This window comes from Ursus arctos, unplaced genomic scaffold (genome assembly GCF_023065955.2).
Source record: "Ursus arctos isolate Adak ecotype North America unplaced genomic scaffold, UrsArc2.0 scaffold_22, whole genome shotgun sequence".
In the NCBI taxonomy this organism is placed as follows: domain Eukaryota; kingdom Metazoa; phylum Chordata; class Mammalia; order Carnivora; family Ursidae; genus Ursus; species Ursus arctos.
The window spans coordinates 4819988-4846409 of NW_026622897.1; the positions used below are offsets into that span (position 1 = coordinate 4819988).

Below are 26422 nucleotides of genomic sequence, written 5' to 3' on the forward strand. Positions count from 1 at the left end.
ATAAGGGAAGAGTATTGGTCTGAAACCCAAGTTTTAATCCCAGCTTCACCTTCTCAAGGGCATGTGTTCGGCCCTTGGTTAGATGATGGCTGATCTTCCTTCCTACTCCTTAGAACCAGAAAAAATACCTTATATTCACATGGAATTTTAATGATTAATAAGTACTGTCACATACTTGCTCTAGAATCTAATAATCTAATGGAATGAAAACACATGGGATACTATGTTTTTACAAAAGAAGAAAGCGGAGATCAAATGGACTGCTCATGTCCAAATAAGTGGAAAAGCTAAAATTTAAACTAAGTTCTTCTTAACTCACAGTCCAAGAAGTCTCACAGTCCCTCATATATATAATTGATAATATACTATAATATAATACATATATTTGAATTATTGCCATTAGAAAATGAAAAGGCTTTGTAAATAAGGTCTAATAAATTTAAAATGTTTTATAGCACATAATCAAAATACTTTATAACAAAAATGAAGTTAGGAATAGAGGGGAAAGACTACATTAGTATACAAAAGACTGAGGTTTAGGGGCGCCTGGGTGGCACAGCGGTTAAAGCGTCTGCCTTCGGCTCAGGGCGTGATCCCGGTGTTCTGGGATCGAGCCCCACATCAGGCTCCTCCACTATGGGCCTGCTTCTTCCTCTCCCACTCCCCCTGCTTGTGTTCCCTCTCTCACTGGCTGTCTCTATCTCTGTCAAATAAATAAATAAACTCTTAAAAAAAAAAAAAAAAAAAAAAAAGACTGAGGTTTAGTTTTCTGCTCAACCACCTTATCAAAGGACATAACACCTGTCAGAGCCTTATTTCTCTAACCCATCACGTAAGAATTCCTAAGCAATTAAATATAATAATGACTGGAAGTATGCTTTGTAAATTCTACAGTTATACAGTATTTCTGCTATTAACATATACCTACCACTCCCTCCAGTTCAATCAACACAGTCAATGGAAATTCAAACTATGTCCCCAAAACAGAAAGTTAGCAGGTCCCATCATTTGTATACTGAATAGAGACATAACACAAGACTGAACGATCACGGCCTTCTTCTCCGAGGAATTATTAACAAATATGATTACAACACGTTAACATGGCGACACAACTACACTCAAACAGTAATAGTTCTAGGTTACCTGAGTGGCATAGGATACTGTCTCAATGCCTTCGTGTCTCAGCAAAGTATGCCTGGCTTTAATCTGTTTCCTTAAAAACTTCTTCTCGGTTTTATTGAGTTTGTAATTACTTTGATGGTTGCTGTCCATGCCAATACTGGGGGGAAAAAAAGGGTATAAAATGTCAACTTTAAGAATCCTAACGGAAGTCCTAACAATGCTATTCATATATTCCATAGCTTATAAATATTTTTATGTGATCATTTTTTAAAACACTTACTTTATTTTTCACCATCGAAGAGAAGTGAAAATGAACAGATGCCTGGAGAACAAAGGGATATTTAAGAAGGTAACAAAAAAGCAGGAACATCAAAAAAGCAAGAGCATCTCTGAGGGTTCTACAAAAGGTTCTAATGCCTTAGCTCTGTTAAATGCACTACATTACCCATACGTGATATATCCCCTTACTTGTGAAGTCCTAGGTAAAATGTGCCACAGACAAATTACACAAACATAAGGTTAGGAAAGAAAAAAAGAGAAGAAGAAAAAGAAAGAATACAAAAACTTCACAGAATATATGCTATGATTCCATTTACATAAAGTTCAAAACCCAAAAATTTATTGTTTAAAAATACACATAGCAAAATGCAAAGAAATAATAAACACAGAATTCAGAAGAGAAGTTATTTCTGATGGGAGGAGAGGAATGTGATATAAAAGGAACAGACAAAAGCATCAAAGGTATTTCTTAAGCTAGATGGTGATTTAGATATTTTTTTATTTTTTAAGCTGTACATATTATATATACTTATACCCATAATTTTTTAAATACAGATGTAAGAACCCCATAGAACTGTGTTTTCCCTCTACTAAAATATGTTAGTCAGCAAGTAGTTACTGAGCACTTTCCCACAAAGGCCTTCACACTATCTAAATCAACACCCTACATCATGCTTTATTACAGCAGCCTATTTATTTTAGTCACAGAATTTAACATAATTTGTGATGATTCGTTTGGTAGCTTAATCTCCCCACCAGGATATAAACTCCAAGACATCAGGAATGCTAGACATAGTAGGTGCTCAATAAAAATGTGTTGAAGGGCTACATGAGTGATAATGGGCAGATATACACGTGCCTATTTATACTATCGGCACTCTACAGCCTACAACCACAATACACAGTTCGTGCTTTCAACAAGTTTAGAAATTAGTTGAGGAAAACACACAAACACTAAACAGTGAAAGAATAACATATCTTGATATAATTGTTAATTATAGAGTCTTCAGATGTGACATGAATTAGAAAAAAAATAAGATCCCTGTTAACTGGAAAAATCTGAGAGAACTTCAAAACAGAAGTTGACTTGAGCTGAGCACTGAAGGGCAAGAGGAATACGGAGTCATCTGGAAGGGAAGTATCCGGTGAAGCAATAAAGAGCAGGAGCTAAAAACAGAAATGGATATGTCTGGCAAAGACAGTGAGAGGTAAGCATAATTTTTTTAGAGCAGAGACTGTCAGCTGATCCACCAATCCCACTCTTCACCCACTTGAAAGTCTTCAAAGTTAGCAAACAAAATAAATTTAGGAAGTTAAATAAAACCATATTCCAAAACAGCTCATAAACAGCCAAATCTCTAATTACTAATCTTTATGTCTAGAGAGAAAATGCTGAGTCGATTGGAAGAACAGCCAGGAGCTAACTTAACTAAGCCACAGGGTGCATGTGAGAGGAGCTAGACAGCTGGAAGCGAGACACAGGAGGACCTGGCAAGTAGGACCAACGGGCTGATCCCGCATGCAGGGAGGCTGTAAGAAGAAAGAAAACAGAGAGATGGGGAAGACAAAAGAAATGTTCTAGTACCTTCCATAGGACTTGGTGACTACTGAGACGTGAGGGAAAGAGGAAACACAGATCACTTCCTAACAGGACAGAGCCCAAGTGACTGAGAGACCAGCGATGTCATTCGGAAACTGGAGGTCAGAAGAGGGTCAAGAAGAGAGAGGGTAGCGAGTGAGGGAGGTAACAATGAGTAGGACTGAGGATGTAACAGGTCTGAGGCACTGGTGAGATACACAGTTGCAATGTCTGGCTGGCGAGTGACAGTATGAAGTGGCTAAAAGAAGAAATCAGGTTAGAAAGCTTTCCGTGTCCTCATTAGACAAGAAGAGGATAGTTGAACAGATATTTTTGACACTGCACTGATTATAATTATTTGTTCTAATGTTTGGCCCCTTCCATTGGACTATGAGCTCTTTGAGGACAAGGATTAAATCATAATTCTCACTGTTTGCCCAGAATCTCTTGTGAGTGTTATGAGACACTATAACAGTGTTTAGGGGTCCAGGTTCTATGTTCAAATCTCAGCACTACCACTTACTAGCTGTACCATCCTGTGTGAGTTATTTCTTTCTGTGCTTGGGTTTCCTCACCTGTGAAACTGGATTAATAGTGCCTGCTCTTGGCACATAACTCCACCTAAACCGTGCACTAAAAAACTAGACCAAACTCTACCACGGAATCTAGCAGCATAAAGCCACGTCCCTAGCATGTCCCAGCTTCCCCATTACAATGTCTGCCTGAGAAAACTAAAAATGCTGCAGGAAATTTTACTATTTGTTCTAGCAACACCTGCCAATAGGCCCCCGATCTCCCTTTCTCAAGAGTATTTACTAAAAGGGGATTACAACTGTGAATATGTATCTCTTACACTCAGTATCTCTCTCAGAGCACCTAGGTGGCTCAGTCGGTTGGGCATCCAACTCTTGATTTCAGCTCAGGTCATGATCTCAAAAGTCAAGGGATTGAGCCCTGCAATGGACTTCATGCTGAGCACAGAGTCTGCTTGCATTTCTCCCTCTGCCCCTCCCCCCACTCACGCACTCCCACTCTCTCTCGCTAAGATGAATAAATATTTTTTAAAAAGAAGAAGTATTTCTCTCAAGGACCTGAGAGCCATTCCTTTGAAATGTAATCATCAGGAAGGACAGGACCTCTGATAAAAAAAAAATCCTAAAAAAAAAAAAATCCTAACTTTGATTAACTGCCAGGTAGCAAAAACAGCTGGCCTAATTGCATTTGAAAGGACCAACTCTTTGTGATTTTTCACTTCTCTGACTCTACATAGCCCCTGCTCTAATCCCACCCCATTCTACCTTTAAAACACCCAAATCATTTCTCACAAATTGGAACGGAGCTCAGCTCTTTCCCCTACTGTCAATAGTGACTAAATAAAACCTGTTTTCACCACTTTAATGTCTGGCTGTGTTAATTTCTGACACCATCTCATAAATTTGTTAAAAGGATTAAATGTCTATTAATAAATTGTTGATAACTTCCAGAAGAGCCAGAGCAGAATGATTTAAGAAGACAAAAGCTGAGGGCCCTCAAAGGAGCTATCGTACTGCCATTCTATTTCAAGATCATCATCTTTGGAATGGCATCTCTGCAGTGTGAAATGGAAAACAGGGATAAATACACAAAGAATTCTTGTTTTAATATGTCACATAAGCAAAGACAGCAAAGTGGAAGAAATGAGAAAAGGATGCTGAATACATCTTTTTTAAAGTGTGACACTAAGAGCCCAGCACCAGCAGATGGAGCCTCATGATTACATTCTGTCATCCTCGCTCCCCCCTTCCAATTTTTTTTTTAATTTTAAAATGTTTTACTTGAGTTCAATTAAGGTCATTAGAAAATACTTTAAAAAGTTGATGAAGTTGGAACTCTGAACTCAATCAGAAATATTCTTATTGAGTTAAAAACAATGCCATTAATTCAAGTGATAGTGTGTGGTTTTGTTTTTTTGGTTTTTTTTTTGTTTTTTTTTTTCCTTTCTTCCCTTTCAAAGACAAATCCAGATAGCTCTGGAGCCCCATTTGTTTCCCATTCAGTGACTTGGCAATGTCCTGGCCCAGCAGGTCTGAGTCACCTCAACACAAGGAATAGGCTGATACCAACCACTGAGGTCTTGGAGATGCCCCCTTTCTAACAAGGCCACTTCCCTGGCCAAAAATTTCTACTATTGCACAAAGGTTGGATGCTCCTTGCCATGCTGTGGGAGTGTTATGGGATGTTATGGGAGTGAGGTCACTATTTACTAGACAGGATATTAGCCATACTGAGTCCAGTCTAATCAAAAATAGTCTAAGCAACCATGAGAGACTGTGGACTCCAGGAAACAAACTGAGGGCTTCAGAGGGGAGGGGGGTGGGGGTTTGGGATAGGCCGGTGATGGGTATTAAGGAGGGCACATATTGCATGGTGCACTGGGTGTTATATGCAAATAATGATCATGGAACATTGCATCAAAAACTGGGGATGTACTGTATGGTGACTAATATAACAATATAAAAATTATTTTTAAAAAACAGTCTAAGCACACTCTCTGTGGGATACCAAGAATTTAGAGATTACACAGACTCTGCTAGGAAGTTTAACCTCAACATATCCTATTGGATATTGCCCTAAGCGCTAACAGTTGTGTGATCCTGCCCCCACTTGAACAACAGAGTGTCCATAACGAAGTGTAGAAAAATGTTTCTGTGCTTGTAGATAAATTTGAATTTAGTAGCTATTCAAACTGCATTGCCTATTTAAAAATTAAAATTTTAAATGATGAAAAAAATTGACCTCATCACTTGTCCTATCACCCTGTTTTAATTCTTTAAAGAACACCTACTCTATATTCTCTTACGTCCTCATTCATTTATTTTCTTTCTCCTCTTACCAGAAAATAAACTCTATGAAAGTAGAGATTTTGTCTGTATTATTCACCCGGAGCATTCAGCACCTAGAACAGGATCTAGCAACAGGCTGACACCCAATAAACGTTTACTGAGTAAGACAGTACTTCCTAAACTTAACTAACCTTGCCTTATCTCCTAAACCACTTCTTCAGAATTCTGAGTTTGGTGGCCCTCTTCGACGTTTTCACTAATACTTGGTGTGTGCCTCCGTCTCTGCTGTTTTCAGATGGTATTATAATTACCCATTTATGTGTTGGGCCCGCCCCTAAAACTGTCGCGACATGCGGTCAGAGACTTGAGTGCCTGGCACACAGTAGGTACTCAGTCAATATCTGTGGAATAAAATCAGCTGAAACCACAGCCCGACACTCCAAGAGGCTCAAACGTGAGCACAGCAAGATTCAGCTGTGACCCAGCAGACCACCAGCGATGCCTTTTCCTCGCCGCACTGGCACAGGTCACACAAGCCCGAGCAGCGCCAGCCTAACCCTCCCCGGCTGCCGTCGCCCGTCCCCAACCTCAAAGGAAACAGAAAAGTGACACAGACAGCACGTGAGCATCCGCACCGAACACACACACACGTGCACCCCAAACACCAACGGAACCAGCTGCCCACGGATCAGCCCAGGGCCTCTATCCCGCCCCCCTGACCCGGCTCTGGCCTCAGGACCACGCGGGTGAGGCCGACAGAGGAGACCGGAAGAGGACAACAGAAGACCGCGGGGTTGCATCCATCCCGCCCGCCAGAAAGAAGCTCCACAAATCGCCGCCGCGGCTCAGGCTGAACTCTCGCCACGCCGGCGCCCTCCCCTTCGCTACCCTCACCAGTTTGTCCCTGAAAGCTGCGGCGGGTACCCGCACATCACCTCACCTGGGCGCAGCCATGTTGGAGGAAACTGCACTACATTTCCCGCGAGCCTGCGGGGCGACGAGGAGGCGCTCCCACAATCCCCTTCGCCGCCCTGAGGCTGTCGTTTTCCTGCGCGGTCTCGAGGCTTCGGGCAGTGAGCCGCTGTGCAATACGGTGAAGACTTGGCTTCCTTATTTGCGGGAATAGTAAGGGCTGGGAGTGCATCTGATTAATGGTAGCTCCCCACATGGTCACTGTCAAGCCGGTTGTGTCCCTCGGTCGCACCATGATGCCTCGCCTCCTTGGGTAGTGCATCTTTCCTCCTGAATCTTGGAGGAATGGAAGAGGGCCCTGGGGTCTGAAAGGTGACCTCGCGCGGGCGACGGAGAGAAAAGGAAAGGGAATATGCGTGAACGTGCCAGGGAAGTGGGGAGGACCGCACAGCGACAGGACGATGCGTGCAAGGATGCGGGGGGGGGGGGGGCGTGTAAAACTGGAAAGATGGGCTGCCCCCGTCACAGAGGACTCTCTGTAATTACAGAAACCATTCCCTTCTGTAGGTCTAAGAGGGCCCCTGGAGGAAATGGAATTGTGTGACCAGAGCTGCTGGTGGAAGGCAGGAGGAGAGAGTAGAAGTGGTGCAGTGGCTAAATAACGAGGTAATAAACTACCAGGTAGGACCCAGCAGTGGCAGACAGAAAGGAAAGATTTGGTTGCAGACCACAAGACACAGGAGAGGATGATGATTGGCCGTTGTTCCTGCTCTGATGTCATGTGTGGGACGTGAATGTACTGTCACCATTCTGCCTGCATTGTATTGTGAGCTGTGTGAGTGAGTACAGGGAAGAAAACGGGAGTGACGAGGACATCTCCTCCCATAGTGCCAATCGATGCAGGGCCCCCATGTGCACTGTGCCACCGTGGACCAGCGGTAACAGCTGGGGCTGACCGGCAGGGGAAGATGGCCCCAAAAAGAGTGCTGGGGAATGACTTTTTGGAGGACAGGTTAGAAGGAGGAAAGAACAGAAGTTGGGGGGCAGATAGGCAGCCATTGCAATGGTCCAGGGAAGAGAGGGTGAGGCTGAGGCTGAATTGCAACACTGAAGAGCCAAGTGCAAGCTGGAGAGGTCAGATCAACCACACAGCACCAACTACCAGAGAGGATAAGGGACAACCTGCTCAGCGTCCTCGTTATGTTCTTCCTTCTGCACAACTGGATGTGTTAAAAAACACACTCCACTAGGGCTTTCCGTGATGATGGAAATGTGTTAGCTGTCCAGTATGGTAGCCACTGATCATATGTGGCTTTTGAGCATTTCAACTGTGGCTAGTACAACGAAGGAACTGAATTTTGAATTTTTAAAATTTTTATTTGGTTTTAATTAACTTAAATTTAAATAGCTACATGTGGCTAGTGGCTACCAAATTGGACCATGTAAAATATGTGTCTTAGCCAAATTCAATTATTTCATCTTCTTATCCACCCTGCTTGAAGGTACTGAAACTTTTAAAACTTTTGAATTTCTTCGCCTCCATGAAACTACCTTAGTTCTCTTAGTACTCTTTACGCATTCTGATCACTTGTTTTCAGAGTTTTTCACTAGCTTACCTTCATCTTTCCACAATTAACAGAAGCAATCCTTCAGGTTTCGTTTGACCCTCTTCTCTTATTCTATAGTCTTTCCCCATCTGCTGTCCCAGAGTTTGAGGGATTTGTGAATCATTCCTTAATCCTTTATCTTCAGCCCTGACTTCCCTTTAGGAGTCAGTTTGGTTTAGTGAAAACAATATGGGCATTGGGGTATGACCCGACGCAGAAACTACAAAGTAGCATTCACCTCTGGGTATTGATGTAAAATTAACTACTATAAAATACCTATTAAATGGTTGTTCATTCTTTTTCTACCTTTCTGATCTTGAGTTACCAGCACAAATTTCCAACCACCCACTGTCCATCCTTGCCTCCATATCCTGAGAAAAAGGTGATACATATAAAATTTTGCATGAAATCCTTTTTATAAAGGCCCTTATCTTTTGCTTGGAATATTGCATGGATCGTTTCTCCCAGAGAAGATGACTCCCTGAATCGATTTTCAGCTACATTAAGACCCTGTTTTATTCATTATGTAACTCCAGTGTCTTCCATAGTCTTGTAATAATAGAAATCTAATAAATGTTGAGCTGAAAAGAAACTTAATTTGAAGATAGAATTCATCTTCACCTGTGCCAAAAGCTTTACATGGTGATCTATAATAATTTCTCGAAGGTATTAAATGCTGACCTAATCACTCTTTCCTTAGTAAAATTCATCTCAGCTTCTTGGTAGGTACAACCTTCTGTATGACTGACGCAGGCGTTGGCAAAATTTTCTATAAAGGACCAGATAATATTTTCAGCTTTGTAGACACACATGGGCTCTGGTCACATATTCTTTTTTTGTTCTAGTTTTTTTTGCTTTGCTTTGCTTTTAAACAACCTTTTGAGAATCTAAAAACCTTCCTTAACTCCCCTGGCTTATGCCAGCAGGATCTGGCTCACAGGCTATAGTTTTCTGACTCCCAGGCTCCCTTCCTGGACTCTGTAATCCTGAGCATAGCCTCAAGATGAAGCTAAGATTGGTGCCACGACTGAAGACATTTATTATGAATTACTGTATAAATGAATTTAATCAGCTTAGTCGATACTATGTTTTAAGCATGGAAAAGCAGAGATCTGTCCCACAGTAGAGTTCCAGAAATAAAGGCTAGGAGCAACATATCATTCAGAATTGGTTTTAGTTGCCAATGACAGAAAACTAGACAGACTGCTTAAAAAAAAAAAATAGTTATTTTACCTCAACTGACACGACAGCCAGACAAAAGCAATCACTGGTATTGGTCCTACTGTTCAAAACTGTCATCAAGAACCCAGGTGCTACCTACTCGCCCATCCCATCACCCTTTGTATGTGGACTTTTTGTCCTCATTCTTGATGTCTCCTTGTTACAAGGTGGCTGCTGCAGCTGCTCCAGATATCTTGTCCCCATACTCATGCCTCTAGCTGGAAAAAAAGGAGCGGAGTCTCTGTCTTTTCATCCAGGAAATGAAGTTCCCAATGGACTCCTTGTTTCTTTGATCATACATGGGTTGCACACTATGGGCGGCAGAATAATGGACCCCCAAAGATACCCCACTCTCATCCTTGGAACTTGCGAATACACAGGAATAATGAAGTTTGCAAACCTCAAAAGAGGGGATCTAGGGGCCTAATATAACCACGCAATTCCTTAAGAATAGAACATCCAACCCTCTGGTTCTCTTTCCCATCTGATTTGAACACTGGTCTTGGTGGTAGTTAAAGGAGGAAAAGGAACAATAAAGCTGGCGTCCCAGTGCTTATAGTCTGGTATATAGCTTGTGGGCTGTTTCAAACAAGGTTTGAATAAAAAACAAAAAACAAAACAGAACATCTACTCTGGCCAGAGCAAGAGAGATCGAGCAGAAGAAATCAAAAAGATTCCAAGTGTAAAGGATTCAACATACTGTTGTTGGCTCAGAGAGGTAAGAGTCTGTGTGCAGGGTCTGGAGAGAGGCTTCTAGAAGCTAGAAGCAGCCCCCAGCTGATAGCCAGCAAGGAAGTGGGGACCTCAGTCCTAGAACCACAAAGAACTAGATGCTGCCCACAATCTGTATAATCTTGGAAACAGATCCTTCCCACAGTATCTTGATCAGGGCCCAGCCTGCTGACACCTTGATTCTTTTTTTTTTTTTTTTTAAGATTGTAGTTATTTATTTGAGAGAGAGAGCATGAGAGAGAGAGATCAAGACCAGGAGGAACAGCAGAGGCAGAGGGAGAAGCAGACTCCCAGCTGAGCAGAGAGCCTGACGCAGGACTCAATCCCAGGACCCCAGGATCATGACAGGGTCACCCAGGCGTCCCGACACTTTGATTCTTGATCAGGGCGCAGCCAGCTGACACCTTGATTCTGTCCTTAGAAAACTCAGAGCAAAAAAACCAAGCGAGCCAACCCAAACTTAGGGCCTACAAAACCGTGAAATAAGAACTCTATGCTAATTTGTTACAGTGGCAACAGAAAATTATTAACACGCTTACCTCCGACCAATCACTAGCTAAAGGGAGTGGGACTGCCACGGCTGCTTCAGGCTAGTCATGCTTAATTCCATGGGGCTGAGATGAGGCCCATGCTCCCTGTGATCAAGAGACCTTAACAGAATACACTGTACCTGGAGAAAAATAAAATTAGGGTTGTGTTAGCAAGAAAAACAGGAAAAACAGCTGTTAGGTAGACAAGTAACAGCATATTCCGTAAGGGGGTTGAACACTTCATCCGGCTGGATTTATCTCAAAACCTAAGAGAGAAGGATGCTAGAAGGATGAGCACTATACTATCATAAACTAATAAAGCATTGAAAGATAGAATTTTAATAACATTACGTTTCTACTTCAAGATTCCTCAATCGGAAAATATCAAAGATGCTCCCAATAGTCCTTGAGACTTATTATATATTTACTATGTTTCCAAATCATGGTATCATTTCACTGCAGTTTCAGATTTAATTCCTATTGAGAGGTTTCTAATTTCCCTCCCTCCCAACCCAGACCATTTGTTTTTGGCTACCTTCTGGCTTTTTCCCCACCATCGTCCCCAGTGGCAAGTGTACTACTTTTGCTTTTTTTTTTTTTTTCCTATTTATGGTTTAAAAAAAAAAACTTTCACTTCTCAGTCTTTCCACTTATTCTTCTGCTACTTACTTTATCCCTCCTAGGTAAATGACAAGTTTGTATCAAATGACAAGTTTCCTTTCCAAACTTTTGTCTCTGCTGCTTCCCGGATTGCTGTCTTCTTAAAACTCCAGCAAGAATGCATTATGTAAAACCATTTGATGTTCACAGTGACATTTCAGGACTGAATGCATTATTCATGCTTTGGTGATAAAAATTCAATGAAAAGTTTGCAGTTTTGTAAGTCATATGGTGAAAGAATTCCCATGCAGTAATTAGAGGCCAAAAAAAAAAAAAAAAAAGAAAGAAAGAAAAAAAGAAAAAAAAGAAAAGGGGCCAGTCTTCAATGTGTTACATAAAACATAAAACACTGCTTGGAGGATTGGTGGTTTTCTTGGTCAGGTGGAAAACATAAGATTTTACCTGTAAAACATTAATGTTTTAATGCCCACACCCCCCCCACACACACAAAATGGTTTACTTATTACTCTTGAGGCTGAAGATCTGCTACTTCACAGAATAATTACTTATTTGCAACATACTTTTCAGGGAGATGTGGTCAGAGGACTGGGATTTGTGATTTATAAAATTATGGTCAAATGAGGCAACTTCTTAAAAATGTTTCCCTTTACAAGAATTTAAAACATATAATCTTAAAAATATATAAACAATTCATTTTAAAATGTCAACTTTGATGGCTTCCTACTATCATTAATCTCTCAAAAACGCACCTAACTAAAAAGATACTTGCTGAGAGACCGAGCTTCATCAGTAACTGTACTGGATGTAAATCCATACTTCATATCATCTTCATGATCATTTCTAATTTGGGGGGATTTCTTGTTAGATCTGATTAGATAGTCTTAGCTTTTCCTTTATGGCTAACGGAGACCTCCCTCGTGCCAGAAGCATCAATTTTGCCATTTTCTGTTGGTTGGGCTGGAATTATCTTTATTCACCTTCACCATAGGGAGTTTAGAATTTTCTAACCCACTTGTCCATTTTGCAAAAATAGTTTTTGGATTATGTAAGCAACTTACCAGGCACCAAAATCATGCCTCGCTTAAAGCAAAGGAGGGAAGGCACGAGAGGCAGCTCCTCTGCCTGAGAACTCCCACTCCGCTCTTCTTTTAGAGTATCTCTCTAAGTCTGCGACGCGTGACAATGCGACACGCAGACCTGATGAAGCCTCCAGTGTACCAACTGTGAGTGGAGTCTAACTTGCTCTGCATGAAACTGTAAATAGAATCTCCAACATCTTCCAGCTACTCTCAGCTGGGCACACGGTACATGAGCGGCCACAGCACTGGGGCAGGTTTCTCCAAGGGTGGCCCTCAGACTGGCTGTTATCAGCAGCATGGCAGGACCTGGTAAAAACAATTCCAAGCCCCACTAGACAGGAGCCAAATAAACGCAAATGTAAGTTTTAATAGCTTCTCTGAGCCCCAGTGGATTATAGGGTGCATTTCAAAATCTCTGCAGCCAGGGCCTGGTGATCTGCATGTTTAACAAGCCATGCGACTGCTTTTCAAATGTTCAGCCATCGAAGAAAAATTTTGCATGTTACTTATTAACAAAGAGCTCTTTAAAAACCTTCCCCAGTGTAACAAATGGCCAGGTTTCTTATATTTTGGGAATTTATTTTAAGTGAAATATTTTCACTTTATAAAGTACGAGAGACAAAGAAACCAAATGGTACAGCACTCAGATTATCAAATTATTACAGAACCTGTAAAATGTATGTCTCAAAACCGTTCTAATTACTGTCATCTCCATATCCCATTTTACAGATGTAGCAGCTGAGACCTAAGACAAAGTGTAAGCTGGTTAAATAGGAGACATTTTTAGGAGAGTGATTCACATTCATGTCTGTGTGCTCACAGTGTTATATGTTAAAACACATCTATCTACTATCTTTTGGCAAGAACTAACACTGAACATACGTTATTATTTAACCCTAACAACAAAAACAACCCTAGGACTAAGTTTCATGCTCTCAATTTTACAAATGTGGAAGCAAAGTCTCCTCGAGATGAAGCGGCTTTCCCCAAATCACGCACTTAGTGGCTGAGGCAGGAGTCCATCCCAGTGTCCCTCCTTCCCCAAGCGTATGCATTATGCTCAAGGACAGCACTGGAGGAAGATGTCCGCTGGTATTCTGAAGTCTGTCCAAGCATCATGAGACAAATACGGACATGACAAACATGAACAATGTTTTGTTTAAATGGCTGCATCTTTAAGCAAGCACACTTGCAAGAATAATTTACACAGTATAACTTTTAACCTTCAATAAAGTAGTGTGTCCAGAATCCTAATTGCAAGTTTAAATACTCTCTTGTCAACTTTTTAAAAAGACAAGCAGTATTAATTGTCTTGTTCTCTTCGTTCCAGCTCTCAGCATCAGAAATAAGATTGGTCACCATAACTTTCTCACCTATTTATGATCATGGCTTCAGAGACCGTGGTTAAGAGGAAGTCAACTAGACCTAGAATTTACTTTTCAACATCTCTAGGAAGCCTGTTGACACTCTCAGGATGAAGAATTAATAATTAATTAGCACTGATTATGGAGCTCTTCATGAAATTTAACACACCATAATGGAAACAGATAGCTTCGAAATATCATTTGAAACAAGAAACTTAATGAACTTGAATTATTGAGGTGGTGATACAGATAGACCATGATCTCAAGTTTAAAAATGTTTTCCATGCCTGCCTAAATAGTTGTTTGAGGTTTAAGAGTCTCTGACAGATTTCTTATGTCATCCCTTCTGTTACAAATTCCTCCATAGTTTTAAATGTTCTTTCAGTGCAGTGACTATATGTTATTGTGACAGTGGCCTTGTGTTAACTAGTTCTGATCTAATCCAAGGAAACTGGGGTGGGGTGGGGTGGGGTGGGGTGAGGAGGGTGGGCAGACAAGCCTTGGCTGGGAATCCAGGAGAGAAAAGGAGTTACGGATAAATTGTTAAACAATTTAGCGTCTAGGACCTAAAGAAATGCAGGAAGCACAAAGCATATCCCATTCAATGCAGCAGCACCTCCAACCAGGAGATGGCAGCAGTGGAAGCAGGAACTTACAGGAAAAAATAAAAATAAGTAAGAATCCATCCCTGGAAATCAGGAGCCTGCCTCCAGAGCTCCGGCATCACTGCAGGCTTCTGGCCGATATGGAAGCCTTCCAGAGATGCCGCGGCACTCAAGGGATCCCAGGCTTCTCCCACTCAGAGTCCCAACAGAAAGCGTTAGGCATACTGAGCAGACCTTAACCAAGCCTGGGTAGCAAAGGGTGTCTCAGAAGTCAGCCCACTTTCTACCAAGAAAAATCAACTACAAGTAACAGAGACACCAAAGCATTTCAGTAAGAAGCAAAATGATGAATAGGGATTCGGACCATAAGTCACAGACAAAGCAGAAAAGCCAATCTGACTGGGAACTAAAAATGTTGACAACGGTGGCCGGTGCTGAAGATTTAGGCTGGGCCTCCGGTTCTGCCAGTTCTTGGAACAGTGGTGGGGAGCGCCCCTGGGAGGACTCAGGTCAGCAGTCATGTGTTTGGGGGTAGTTCGGTTTCTGGAGCCATATGAAGTGGTAATGAGAGCAGCTACAATCAAATGGTGCAGATCACAAACGCCCCCTTTCCATTAGCTGTTAAATAGAGCAAGAAGGAATGAAACCAAGGTGTCAATTAGTTGGATAAAAGAAGGTCAATGAATGTTTCTTCCCAGGAGCTTGAAGAGATTGTTGTTGGGGCTGGGGGGTCAGACCTAATCATCACAAGGAAAGATTACTACAGTAATGAATTCACTTCCAGTACAATGTCTTGCATTCTTCGTTGTGCCATTTTATAGAGCATGGCTTAGTCTCAAGATGATCTAGAATGGTCGTTAGTTCTTCTACCCAAGTCTATGACAGAGGTGATGGTTGGAGCTTTATGCTCCTAGAAACACTGACATTAGAGAAATGGGGTCAAACCACAAATTGAAGAAGAGCTGAAAACCTTTGTTTGGTGTTCTAAACAAAAACACTTGGGTTTCAGCAATCATTTCTATTTCCTGAGGGAAGATGTGGGTCAGGAACACTCCTTCCCTTAGCCATATTTTTCGGTTAAAGCAGCATTGTATCAGGTTGTCTGGTCCAGAGCCCAGGATGAAGCAAGAAATCAGTCATCCATCCTTTTTTTAAGGAATAGGGCCTGGTGCTTGGCCTCAGATACATAGCACAGCCTCAGCACAGCTCCTGCTCAGTCCAAAACACTCTTCTCAACCCTCTCCCCTTTCACTTCAAGATCCAAGGTCGTACTCTCCTGGTGAGTCAGGTTTGGAACAAGTGCTTGGCAGAGATGGCCCCCAGGTCAATGATGGCAAGCAAGCGAAACCAGAGCACTCCACAGCCAGAGTACCCTTGCTTTGTTTCTTGCACAAACAAGAAAGGAAATCTGATATGTAGAAATTCCTAAGGAATTTGAAATTCAGACTTTGATCACCATGATCCAGGCCCTTGGACCATAAAACACAATGAGAACCCCGCCTTGCTCCCAACAACACTGTGCGGGAGACTGAGGATGCCATCCTACACGGACCTAGGAACTGAGGCTCCAGCCACTAGTCTATCATTAAACATGTAGCCACAGTTGGTAAGGGTCCAGCCCTATTAGAAGGGGGTAAATGTAAACCCCACCCCTCCAAACAAGGCACTTTCCATACCAACCATAGGCCAGGAAGCCAAAGTCCCAAGTCACACACAAATGCCAGGAGTGGACAACATAAGCAGCCCACACAGAGGAGACTGTCGGGCCTTTAATATGGAGCTGAGCCGTCTCCACCCTTGCTATACACTGGGCATACGGCTGGAAAATTCTCAGACTCTCACAGTGAACATAAGTCTCCTATCAACAGCTGGGGCTTGAGCTCCTCTCTGCCGTGATGCACTTCAATTTCAGTTGGAGAAAGACTTCTATTTGAATTTAAAAGCTGGGTTACTGCTTCTCTCTCACACCAGCACTGTTTTTCTCCCCCAGATTTGTCAGGGCTTTTCCATAAATGCGGTCCTTGGGGCGGTTACTCACATAGCAGGTTGCTTACTTCTTGAGACTAATGATCTTCAGCCTGATTTTCACCTGATCAGTAGAAGAGTCCATGACTAGATTCTAGGACCTAGAAAAATAGAAGAAGGTAGGTCAACACCAAATAGCTAGCCAGGACTTCTCTAACTCCTCCACATGGGTCAAACTGTCAGTGAGGTAGGCCGCACTGTAACGAGATGTCCCGTGTGCTGGGTCTTTAGGAGGTGGTCCTCCTGGGTGAGGAAGGAGATATAAGGCCTCAGAGCAATATTCTCCCATAGTAACTGCTGGTCTAGATGCCACACAGCCATAGTATTACCAGGGGGAGGTCAGGGCCTGGAAGGGACAGGTAAGGCTGCTAGTTCACTCATGCTCTTATTTGCAAATTAGGTTGCAAAAAACAACTCTCCACCCCTTAGTGACATAAAGGCCCGAAAGATACATATGCACTCAGGTCCACATTCAGTTAGACGGATTGCAGCTAAGACCAGGAAAAGCCACCAGCAAGGAGACAGGACCTCCTCGGGCACCATTGGCAAGGTCTGTTTCCACAAAGGGAAGATGCAGAGCTGCCCATCCACCAGTGTTGCCAGAAGACAGTCCATCCAGAAAGCAGGGCAGACTTACCAGTGCCATGCAAGCAACCCAAGGTAGCAGAGTCATCCCAAAACAGTGACAGAGAAGAAATCCAAAGCGGGCAATTACTGAAACTCCCAGCAAACCATCTTCAGGGAAGTCTACCAGCAGGGAAAAGCCCTCCGTCACCAGAGTTTAAGGACAAAGTCGACTCAGAAGAGCTCACAGTTTCAGGGAAAGCAAGTTCCCAGAACTTGGGCTCAGAAGCACGGGGCAAGAGGGGCCCCTGGCTGGCTCCGTCCGTAGAGCACCTGACTTTAAATATCAGGCATGTAGGTTTGAGCCCCACACTGGGTCTAGAGATTACTTTAAAAAAAAATTTTTTTAAGATTTTATTTATTTATTCGACAGAGATAGAGACAGCCAGTGAGAGAGGGAACACAAGCAGGGGGAGTGGGAGAGGAAGAAGCAGGCTCATAGTGGAGGAGCCTGATGTGGGGCTCAATCCCATAATGCCGGGATCACGCCCTGAGCCGAAGGCAGATGCTTAACCGCTGCGCCACCCAGGCGCCCCCTAAAAATTAAAAAAAAAAATTTTTTTTTTAATTTAAAAAGAAGCAACAGGCAGCAAACACTTCTGAAGAGCTCACAGACTAAACCAGACACTGAGCAGCAGGGAGGAGCCCTGTGGGGGCTTTAAATCCCTCCTGGGGGAAGCAGCTGGGGCAGGTTTGAGCAGACAAGTGAGAGGTCAAGGACTCCAGGTGTGTTCAGAAGGCTCCCACTGTGGGGACAGTCCAACCCCTCTGGGAGCAGAGATGGACGGTGTCTGATTTATATCACTCCTGGCAGGTCCCGCCCCCTGGTCTCTTTCAACTATTCAACTTTTAGGTTATTAATTCAATTTCCCCCAAATAGGCTATAAACTCTTTGAAGGCCATAGCTTATACTTTTACATCTTGCGTTATTGCCTCCAGGAGCACGTACTGCATGTAAATAGTGCTAGTGTATATTCGTGTATCGATTCTGTTCACGGGTTGAAAGGCAGTGAGGTACATCCAAGAACATACTGCTGGGGGCACAAGTGAGGAGTATTTCATTCCTGCAAGTCTCGTCACCTTTCTACAACTCAACTGCTTCTCTGTGAAATGGGGCCTTTAGACCGAACTATTGATATTTCAGTTGTGTTTCTCAGAGATGTGTCAGGTAGTCACCAACCACAGCAGGAAGGGAGAGAGGGGAGGGATGCTGGCTCAAGCCCACTTTACGGACAGCACATCTGCTTCTATCCATCTTACATTGTGGGGTTCACAGTAGAAGGCCATTTATGCGGGTTCCGTGACTAAAATTTTTTTTAAATTACCTGACTCGAACATTTCAAAGGGCCCTTTCACTCTAACATAATAGGATTTTGCAATTTCATGGGACAAGAGTCTTACTAGGTAATAATCCATCCCTGTCCAAGGACCGTGCTTCCCTTTCCCACCCTGGCCTCCACTGCTGCCCTCCAGGTCTGCAGAGATGAAACAGACCGGGCTGGGTTGCATCGAACTGCATCCCTCATTTGTACCCCTCAGCTCACTCGTTCCTGACTCGAACCCACCTCCCACCTCCCTTTCCTCCAGCTTCGCAGGAACCTCATCGGTGTCCTGACAGGTGGGAAAGGCCCCTGGGATGCCCCTCCCTCCACTCCGCATGGATACATCCCTGGCTCTTTCAGCGTTTCCCTTCCACAGGGTTCTTACCTGTGCCTCCTTTGCCTGACATCACACTTGGCTTTCTTCTCCCACTCTGCTTATTTATACCTGAGGGTTCCCAAGAACACTAAGAATTTCTGCAGGTAATGTCTCTAGACTGACAGCCTGAGCAGTGGAAAAGGAAAAGTTGGGGCAGGAAGAAAAGGGAAAAGACAAAGGGGAGGAGGGAGCGAGAGCAACGGGGGAAGGAGGTGTGCGTGGTCTCAGCAAATAGCCATACGCACTCTTCCTCGCCCTCCTCTAAAACTCACCCCAGGCTGCCATTAGGTATGGGGCTGCTTCTGATGAACAATTAGTAAACAGACAAAGCCAAATGAAATATGCACTCTATTCCCTATCCCCAGATTGCAGTCAAGGCCATGACTTCGAGAGATGGTATCACCCAGTCAGTCGTTCAAATGCAGTTAGATTAGACTGCCTGGAACCTTGCTGGCTTCGTGACCTTGACCTCTCCATGTCTCAGGTTCCTCATTTTATTTATTTTTTAAGATTTTATTTATTTATTGGACACAGAGAGACACAGTGAGAGAGGGAACACCAGCAGGGGGAATGGGAAAGGAAGAAGCAGGCTTCCCACCTAGCAGGGAGCCTGATGCAGGCTCAATGCGGGGCTGAATGCAGGTTCGATCCCAGGACCCTGAGATCATGACCTGAGCCAAAGGCAGACGCTTAACAACTGAGCCACCCAGGCGCCCCTCAGGTTCCTCATTTTAAAGTGGGAATAATCAAAGGAGTCACCTTTATGGTTGTTCCGACGATGACGTGACAGAATGCAAGCACAGTGTTCTGAATTGAGGCTGGCCCAAAGCGAGGCCATACAGATGATGGACAAGATTCTAAAGAAATGTTTTGCTTTAAGACTTTTCCCCCATCCCTGTCTGCTACACCATGTTCCTCTGTAAATGAACTGGCCCAGTCTCGGGTGGCCTTACCATGCCGACCAGAGCCTAATAAATGTTAATGGTAAGTGATGGCAAGCACTGCTTCTCTCTCTGGAGCGCCTATTAAACGCCCTTGCTGTCATGCTAGTTAAGGACTAGTGCCACTTAGGCAAAAAAAGGAAATAAGCACATTACAGTCTATTCACAATAGGCCTGTTCAAAAGTTTCAGCCTGGGGAAATGTACACATTTTATGATTTTACTGCAAGAACAGAATAAAATAGGAAACAAACAAGCTCCCGTTCATGCTTTTACAGAACTTGGCTTATCTCCTAAGTGTATGGTTCTTAATCAGCTGTGTGCATTAGAGTCATCTGGGAGAGTTTTTAAACACATACATGCCTGAGCCCCAAACCCCAAGGATTCGGATTCCCTAGGCCTAGGTGATGTTCTGGCATGTTTATTTGGGAGATATTTACCCAAGCTATTCTGATGCAAAACTAGTGTTCCAAGTATTCCTGGCCCCTTTCCTCCCATTCAACAAAAGCCAATTTCAAGGAGAATGAAAACATCACCCGCAGTTTGGATGGCACTCTCCATACAACTAGGCAGACTGGGGATTTCTTAGCAAATTTTCCGATCACAGAAGAAAATGTCTGCAGTTCAGTTTCATCACAGAACCATGGAATCCTGTTCCATGAGGTCTGAGCTACTAGGAACTCTTCTAGCGGGTTCTTCTGCCATTTTAATGAGAACAACAACAAAACAGAGCCTTTGTGGATAATTTTGCGACTCACTTCCTCCAACTGAAGCTGATGTTGCGAGCGTGACAGCCTCGCTGTTGCCACTTTGATCTTTCCTTTGGGGGCTTCGCCCCCTACTTTCTTATTTTAGAGGCTTGTTCACATTCATATCCGAGGCACCCCAGTCACGCAGAACTTTGATCCAGAAACAACAGTAGAACAGGGAACAGGAAAAATGTAATAGATTCTCCTCTACTTAACTAATGCATGTGTTTTACTTTCATAAAACGATAGATGTTATAAATAAAAAAGCCATATTGGTTCACCTACGGGTAGCTCCTCAGCACTGAAAGTTCGTATTACCATTGGCTGCTTCTCTGCCTTTAAAAAGTGTTGATAATCTGGCCATCTGTGCAGCTCCTTCCACACTGGCTCTACAGAAACACTGGCTAAAGTGATCTAGCAAACAAAACAGAGATTTGCAAAGAGGGCTGTATTTCCTCACATATTCAAACACAAATTTCTCATCTCCTTTATTCCCAAATGCACAGAAATCAGTTAAATCAGAGACGTGAGAGCCCCATGTCATTTTAGTTGAGCCAGTCTGTCGACTGCTTACAGCAGTGCTTGGCACATCATGAGAGCAATGTGGAGATGTCAGTTATTTTTATTATTTTGTATTACCTTCAGGTATTATTATTATCCAGGGGGCTACAGTTAATTTTCAGGACCCGACTATGTGGCCTCTCCCTAGAAATGTGTCTCATTTATAGTAGGATTTCAAGAAACGCTTGTCGAAGCGAAGGGAGTTAATTATGAATTTATAAGTAATGGTTTTGGACTTCAGAGACACTTCACAGAGGAAATGCCCTTCCTACAATAACAAAAGAACAGGTACTCTAAGCCTGGCTGTCACATGGAATTTCAAGAGCTGAAAAGTCGAACTTTCAGAGGCAGACTGCTCTACGTTGTGACTAATACACTTCAATACGAATGTAAAGCCACAGCCTTTTCCATAAACTGCATACCGACACTGCAAGAGTCACAGGGCACTGTCGTGACACGCCACTGAGCTACGAGGACACACGCGCTTTGATGGAAAAGTTCCCTTGTGTGTAGAAATTGCTGGTCCTTACTAAAGAGGGATATACGCAGACACTCCTCCCGGTGGGCTCCCCTCAGGAATCTGTCCATATCTCCAGTCCACCACTTACTCTTTTGCATTAAGTATGTCTGTTTCCACCGGGGATGTACTGTATGGTGACTAACATAATATAATAAAAAATCATTAAAAAAAAAAAAAGTATGTCTGTTTCCATGACTCTTTTTGCTACCAGACTGCTACTATTTTTGAGGCTGGTCTCCACAGTATTTATCTTCACATCCCCGTTGCCCAACAGAACCTAGTACATAGCACTCAATAAATCCAGCATGAAGATAGGATGTCATGGTAATGTGTTTCTTTTTTTTAGTTTGCATATTAAATAAGTAGGAGAAATATCTCCATGTATATGGTAACACGACTTTTTTTTTTTTTTTTAAGATTTTATTTATTCATTTGACACAGAGAGACAGCCAGCGAGAGAAGGAACACAAGCAGGGGGAGTGGAAGAGGAAGAAGCAGGCTCCCAGTGGAGGAGCCTGATGCGGGGCTCAATCCCAGAACACTAGGATCACGCCCTGAGCCGAACGCAGACGCTTAATGACTGAGTCACAGGCACCCCGGTAACATGACTTCTGAACCAAAAATTGAGATTCATCATCTGAAACACAATCTGACAGTGAGAGACAATATTTGAAATCTGGAGAGTCTCAGAAAATTCTGGACAGATGAATGCCTTGTCCATGGTATTCATTTATCCCTTCCTTCTTTCCCTCCTCTGCACCTATCCACCCGTCCGTCCACTTATCCATCCACTTATCCATCCATCCATCCCTTATTTACTCAAAGTACATTACCAATTCATACCTGTAAAATGGGGCAGGGGGTGGGATATATGTTGCTTTTGACATTAAATAAATACATAGTCACAAAGATTACTTTTTTTTGCTTATTAGTACAGAATTTCTTGCTAATACATCACATAATATGGGATTTAAATTAGTGAATACATTTGATTTTATTTTTAAAAATATTTTATTTATTTATTTGAGAGAGAGAGAGAGAGAGAACACGAGCAGGGGGCAGACACAGAGGGAGAGGGAGAAGCAGACTCCTTGCAGAGCAGGGAGCCCTACAAGGGGCTGGATCCCAGGACCCCGAGATCATGACCTGAGGGGAAGGCAGACACTTAACCTACTGAGCCACCCAGGCGCCTCTAGTGAACACATTTTAAAACCTTCACCAAAACTTAAAACTTAAACCAAATTCTTCTCCACCACATAGATAAATATCACGGAAAAAGCCACATTTTTATTATATTATTCCCTCTTACAACAAGCTGGTAGATCCTGAAGAAAAAATAAATTTAAAACACCAATGTCTATAACAAACTTGATCTTGATCTTGCCTCACCTGAAGATGAATGAATTACATCGATTTTCAGAAGAATCAGAATTATTCAGTTATGAAATAAAAATGAAAATTTCTGCTCCACAGACACACAAAAAAAGCCTTTAGTTTTGACATTGATTGTGAGGTAAATAGTATATTCAAGGTTAAGGCAAATGGTACAATACATATGTAAACATGTGGATAGTGTACCGGAAAATAGTTTGGAATAAAACAACCCCATAAATTCCCAATATGTGTTGGAATGAGAAACTTGGAATAATGTTATATTGTGTAATAGCTAATTGTCATAATGTTTCAGTCGTATCCTTTGAATAGTGTAACATGACCAAGCCATCTGTTTTAAATATAATTTTGCCAGAGGTTTTTTATCTCTATTTTTTAAATTATTATTCTAGGCCATACATCCAGATTCTTTTTTTTTTTTTTTAAGAAAGAGAGAAAGAGAGAGTGAGGATGGGGGAGGGGCAGAGGGAATCTTTTTTTTTTTTTAAGATTTGAGAGAGAGAGCACACACAGAGGGGAAGGGGCAGAGGGTGAGAAACCCAAGCAGACTCCCCACTAAGCACGGATCCCCACCCCAGGCTTGATCTCATAGCCCTGAGATCACGCCCCTGAGATCACCCTGAGATCATGACCCAAGCCGAAATGAAGAGTCTGTCCCTTAACCAACTGAGCCACCCAGGTGCCCCTAGAATTCTTTTAAATAAACTAGGTCCTAATACAAAAATTTTCACTGTATTCACAAAGAGTATGAAAAAGTCAGCAAAATGCTCTCCACTGGAAGTTTTACCATGTAAAGAACATAACATGAAAAATTATTTTAATGAAAACTAGATGTGAAATTAATTGTTGGGAAAAGTACAAATTTAAGATTTTCCATATGGCTCGTGACCCTCACTCAGTCCTTTTTTCCCCCCTCAATGGAAAATTATTTTCTTTCTAGTGATGAGAACTTTCCTTTTTTTTAGGAATGGAGACTCGTATCCCCAAAGAATGAGAAACAAGGAGCCACTTCTCTGCCATGCTGGCCACAGCCTGCTTGACTGTGTCCTCCTAGTCAAGGCCAGAAGCATCCAGGAGGTGGACACAGCTGCATGTGTGCTGAGACCCCTACATGTTGATTCCTTCAAGTCTGACCACAAGAGCCATGAGTTCTAGCTCTCAGCGGTTTCAAGATGCCATAAGCAATATAGTCAATTTCACTATTCCACCTAAAACCATGTGGAGCATGGCTCCAACCCTGGGATCAGCAATGAGCAATTTAAAAATGTAATACACCTGGGCCTACCTTACACCACTACTGAGATCCTAGAAGTTGGCTGGGTTTTGACCAGCAAGGGAAATGATGTCATCTTTGTCTAGCCCAGCACCATCCACAAAACAAATGATATTCCCCTTTACTTTTATGTAGGTCATGTCATTTCCAAAAGATGCATTTTTTTAATTTGTTGTCCCTGGAAAATACGTGTTTTTATAGGTGACTCGAATTGTCCTGGAAATTTATCGTGGCATCCCAACAGATGACTTGTCTTTCCAGAGTTTCATCAAACGGTTTCCATGCAACCTAAGTAGCCTGGTTTTCATAGACCCATAGAAGCCTAAATTCTCTCCCATCCACTAAACGTGACGGTCCTCAAAAAACAAAACAAAACAACCCCTTCAAAAATGTTAATTTGCTCCTTAAATATATTCTAGTATAGAAACTGCTACCTATTAAACGTCAATGCCCCAGCTCCAGGCTGACCATCAGTAAAGGTCACTGCGGGTTGGGCCCAATAAAATTTCCAAGTAGAAGCATCATCCACAGAGTCAGTCACAACACAGTCCAACTTTTATCTTGCTGTCTGACATGAGTTTCTTGCTCTTGGATTCCTGCATGATCCGCCATCTTTCAGAGATTAACTAAACTCCGTTGGACTTGGCTGACAAGAGTGGGGGCCTGAGCACAAGGACTCACAGATGGTTTTGGCCTGTGTTGTCACAGGGCAACGACATCTCAAACAAAAACCAGGCCCAGAGGAGTCTGACAGGGTGACTGAAAGGGGAGGAGAAAGAGGTTTGATAGAGATTTAATCCTGTATTAGCAAAAACCCAGAGAAAAGGCCCACACTTTGTGTGTGTGTGTGTGTGTGTGTGCGCGCGCGCGCGCACAGGTGTTTATGCTCTATGTGGATATGAGTTCCTCAAGATCACAGACAGTGTTTTATCCATCTTTGTCTCCCCAGTATCTAGTGTTAACACGTTATATACACTGCGTGTTCAATAAATGATTATTAAGTGGACTGCATTTTGGACCAGGGTTTAGGCCTTGGAAAGCCCTCTCTGTACCATATCCTGAGAACTCCTGCCATGGCAGCAGTCTCAGAGCTCTAGTGTATTTGGTTTCAAGCATTCTCTAGCATGATGACTAACTCTCATACAATCCCAGGCACAATTTTACCAATGTAGATATTAGGAGACATATTGGGTCCAACTGCCATGTCAGTTTTGTACCCAGAACTCCACAGGCTTATAAAATCCATTCTATTGGAAAACAGAATGGCCTTATATTAATTTCTAAACTTTATACAACAATTCAGCAAAATGAGACAAGGCCTAACACGTCAAGCCTACAGGTTGCCTTTCCGGTCTCATGATGAAGCCAATAAATACAACACATACATCCCCTACTACCAATTGTTCAAGTCACAACATTAAGACCAGAGCTAGATTAAAAATAAGTAAATGGGCCACGACTTCCACCCCACCCACAAAATGATCCAGGCGGGAAACTCCTACTTGCCCATTGTGCAATTGAACCTTGCTAAAGATAGAAACCTCTGGGTGGGGAGGTTTTTATTCAAATAAACACCTAAGGATGATGTTCCATGAGAAATCTCCTGAGCAAGGCAGCATAGCAGCACACCCACCTGCCTGGGAAAGACCCAGACTCTGTGTCACCTGTAATGAGCTGCTGTGGACTCCCACAGATGACAGAGCACAGCACCCATCCACCCCAGCTCCACTGCTGTAACTGGGGCAGACTTTAGTGGCACAAGTTCCTCCTCTGTGGACCCTCTGCTCATTACATCTAAATGCTACATCAGATGATCTCAGTTCCTTCAGCTGCCACCTCCATTGATCCCATGGTAATTTGTTAAATACAAGTTTTATCCAAAAATAATGGAGCTCGAGTCATGACTAACATGTATCGAGCACTATGGGCTAGCCATGATGCTAAGCACTGTACAAATCATGCATTTAATCCCACCAGAAACACAACGAGGTAGACACTCTTACTGCCATCCTTACTTTAGACAGACGGCTGAAAACATCGAAGCCCAGATCCCTGAATTTCTAAGCTTGTGCTTTATCATTATGTAACATTGCTGTAGCAAGTGTCACCAAACACTTTACTTCCTTCATTGCAACAATTAATTGGTGCCAAACTACCTGGGCAAGGA

The 26422-nt window shown here is 42.8% G+C and overlaps 1 protein-coding gene, 1 long non-coding RNA gene and 1 other non-coding gene across 5 annotated transcripts in view; 2 read left to right on the forward strand and 1 right to left on the reverse strand.

Annotated features, from left to right (window-relative positions):
- The window catches only part of ALKBH8 (alkB homolog 8, tRNA methyltransferase), a 51367-nt gene extending 44578 nt beyond the window's left edge, over window positions 1–6789 (reverse strand). The window contains exons 1-3 of one of the 3 annotated variants that reach the window (XM_048217279.2): window positions 6743–6789; window positions 1403–1444; window positions 1144–1279 (exon numbers count right to left, since the gene is read on the reverse strand). In XM_048217279.2, coding sequence (XP_048073236.1) covers window positions 1144–1272 — 129 coding nt within the window. In that variant the 5' untranslated portion in view covers window positions 1273–1279; window positions 1403–1444; window positions 6743–6789. Of the gene's footprint in view, window positions 1–1143; window positions 1280–1402; window positions 1445–6696 lie in introns of all 3 variants that reach the window. The other 2 variants (XM_026505853.4, XM_044386696.3) reach the window with 2 other exon arrangements.
- Window positions 6790–6794: 5 nt separating this feature from the next.
- LOC130544544 (uncharacterized) lies at window positions 6795–25196 on the forward strand. The gene is made up of 3 exons (XR_008960915.1): window positions 6795–6895; window positions 7282–7380; window positions 23948–25196. It is a non-coding gene; the product is annotated as an uncharacterized LOC130544544 (long non-coding RNA).
- Window positions 10005–10136, forward strand: LOC113260242 (small nucleolar RNA SNORA61). The gene has a single exon (XR_003317878.1). It is a non-coding gene; the product is annotated as a small nucleolar RNA SNORA61 (small nucleolar RNA).
- Window positions 25197–26422: the final 1226 nt, after the last annotated feature.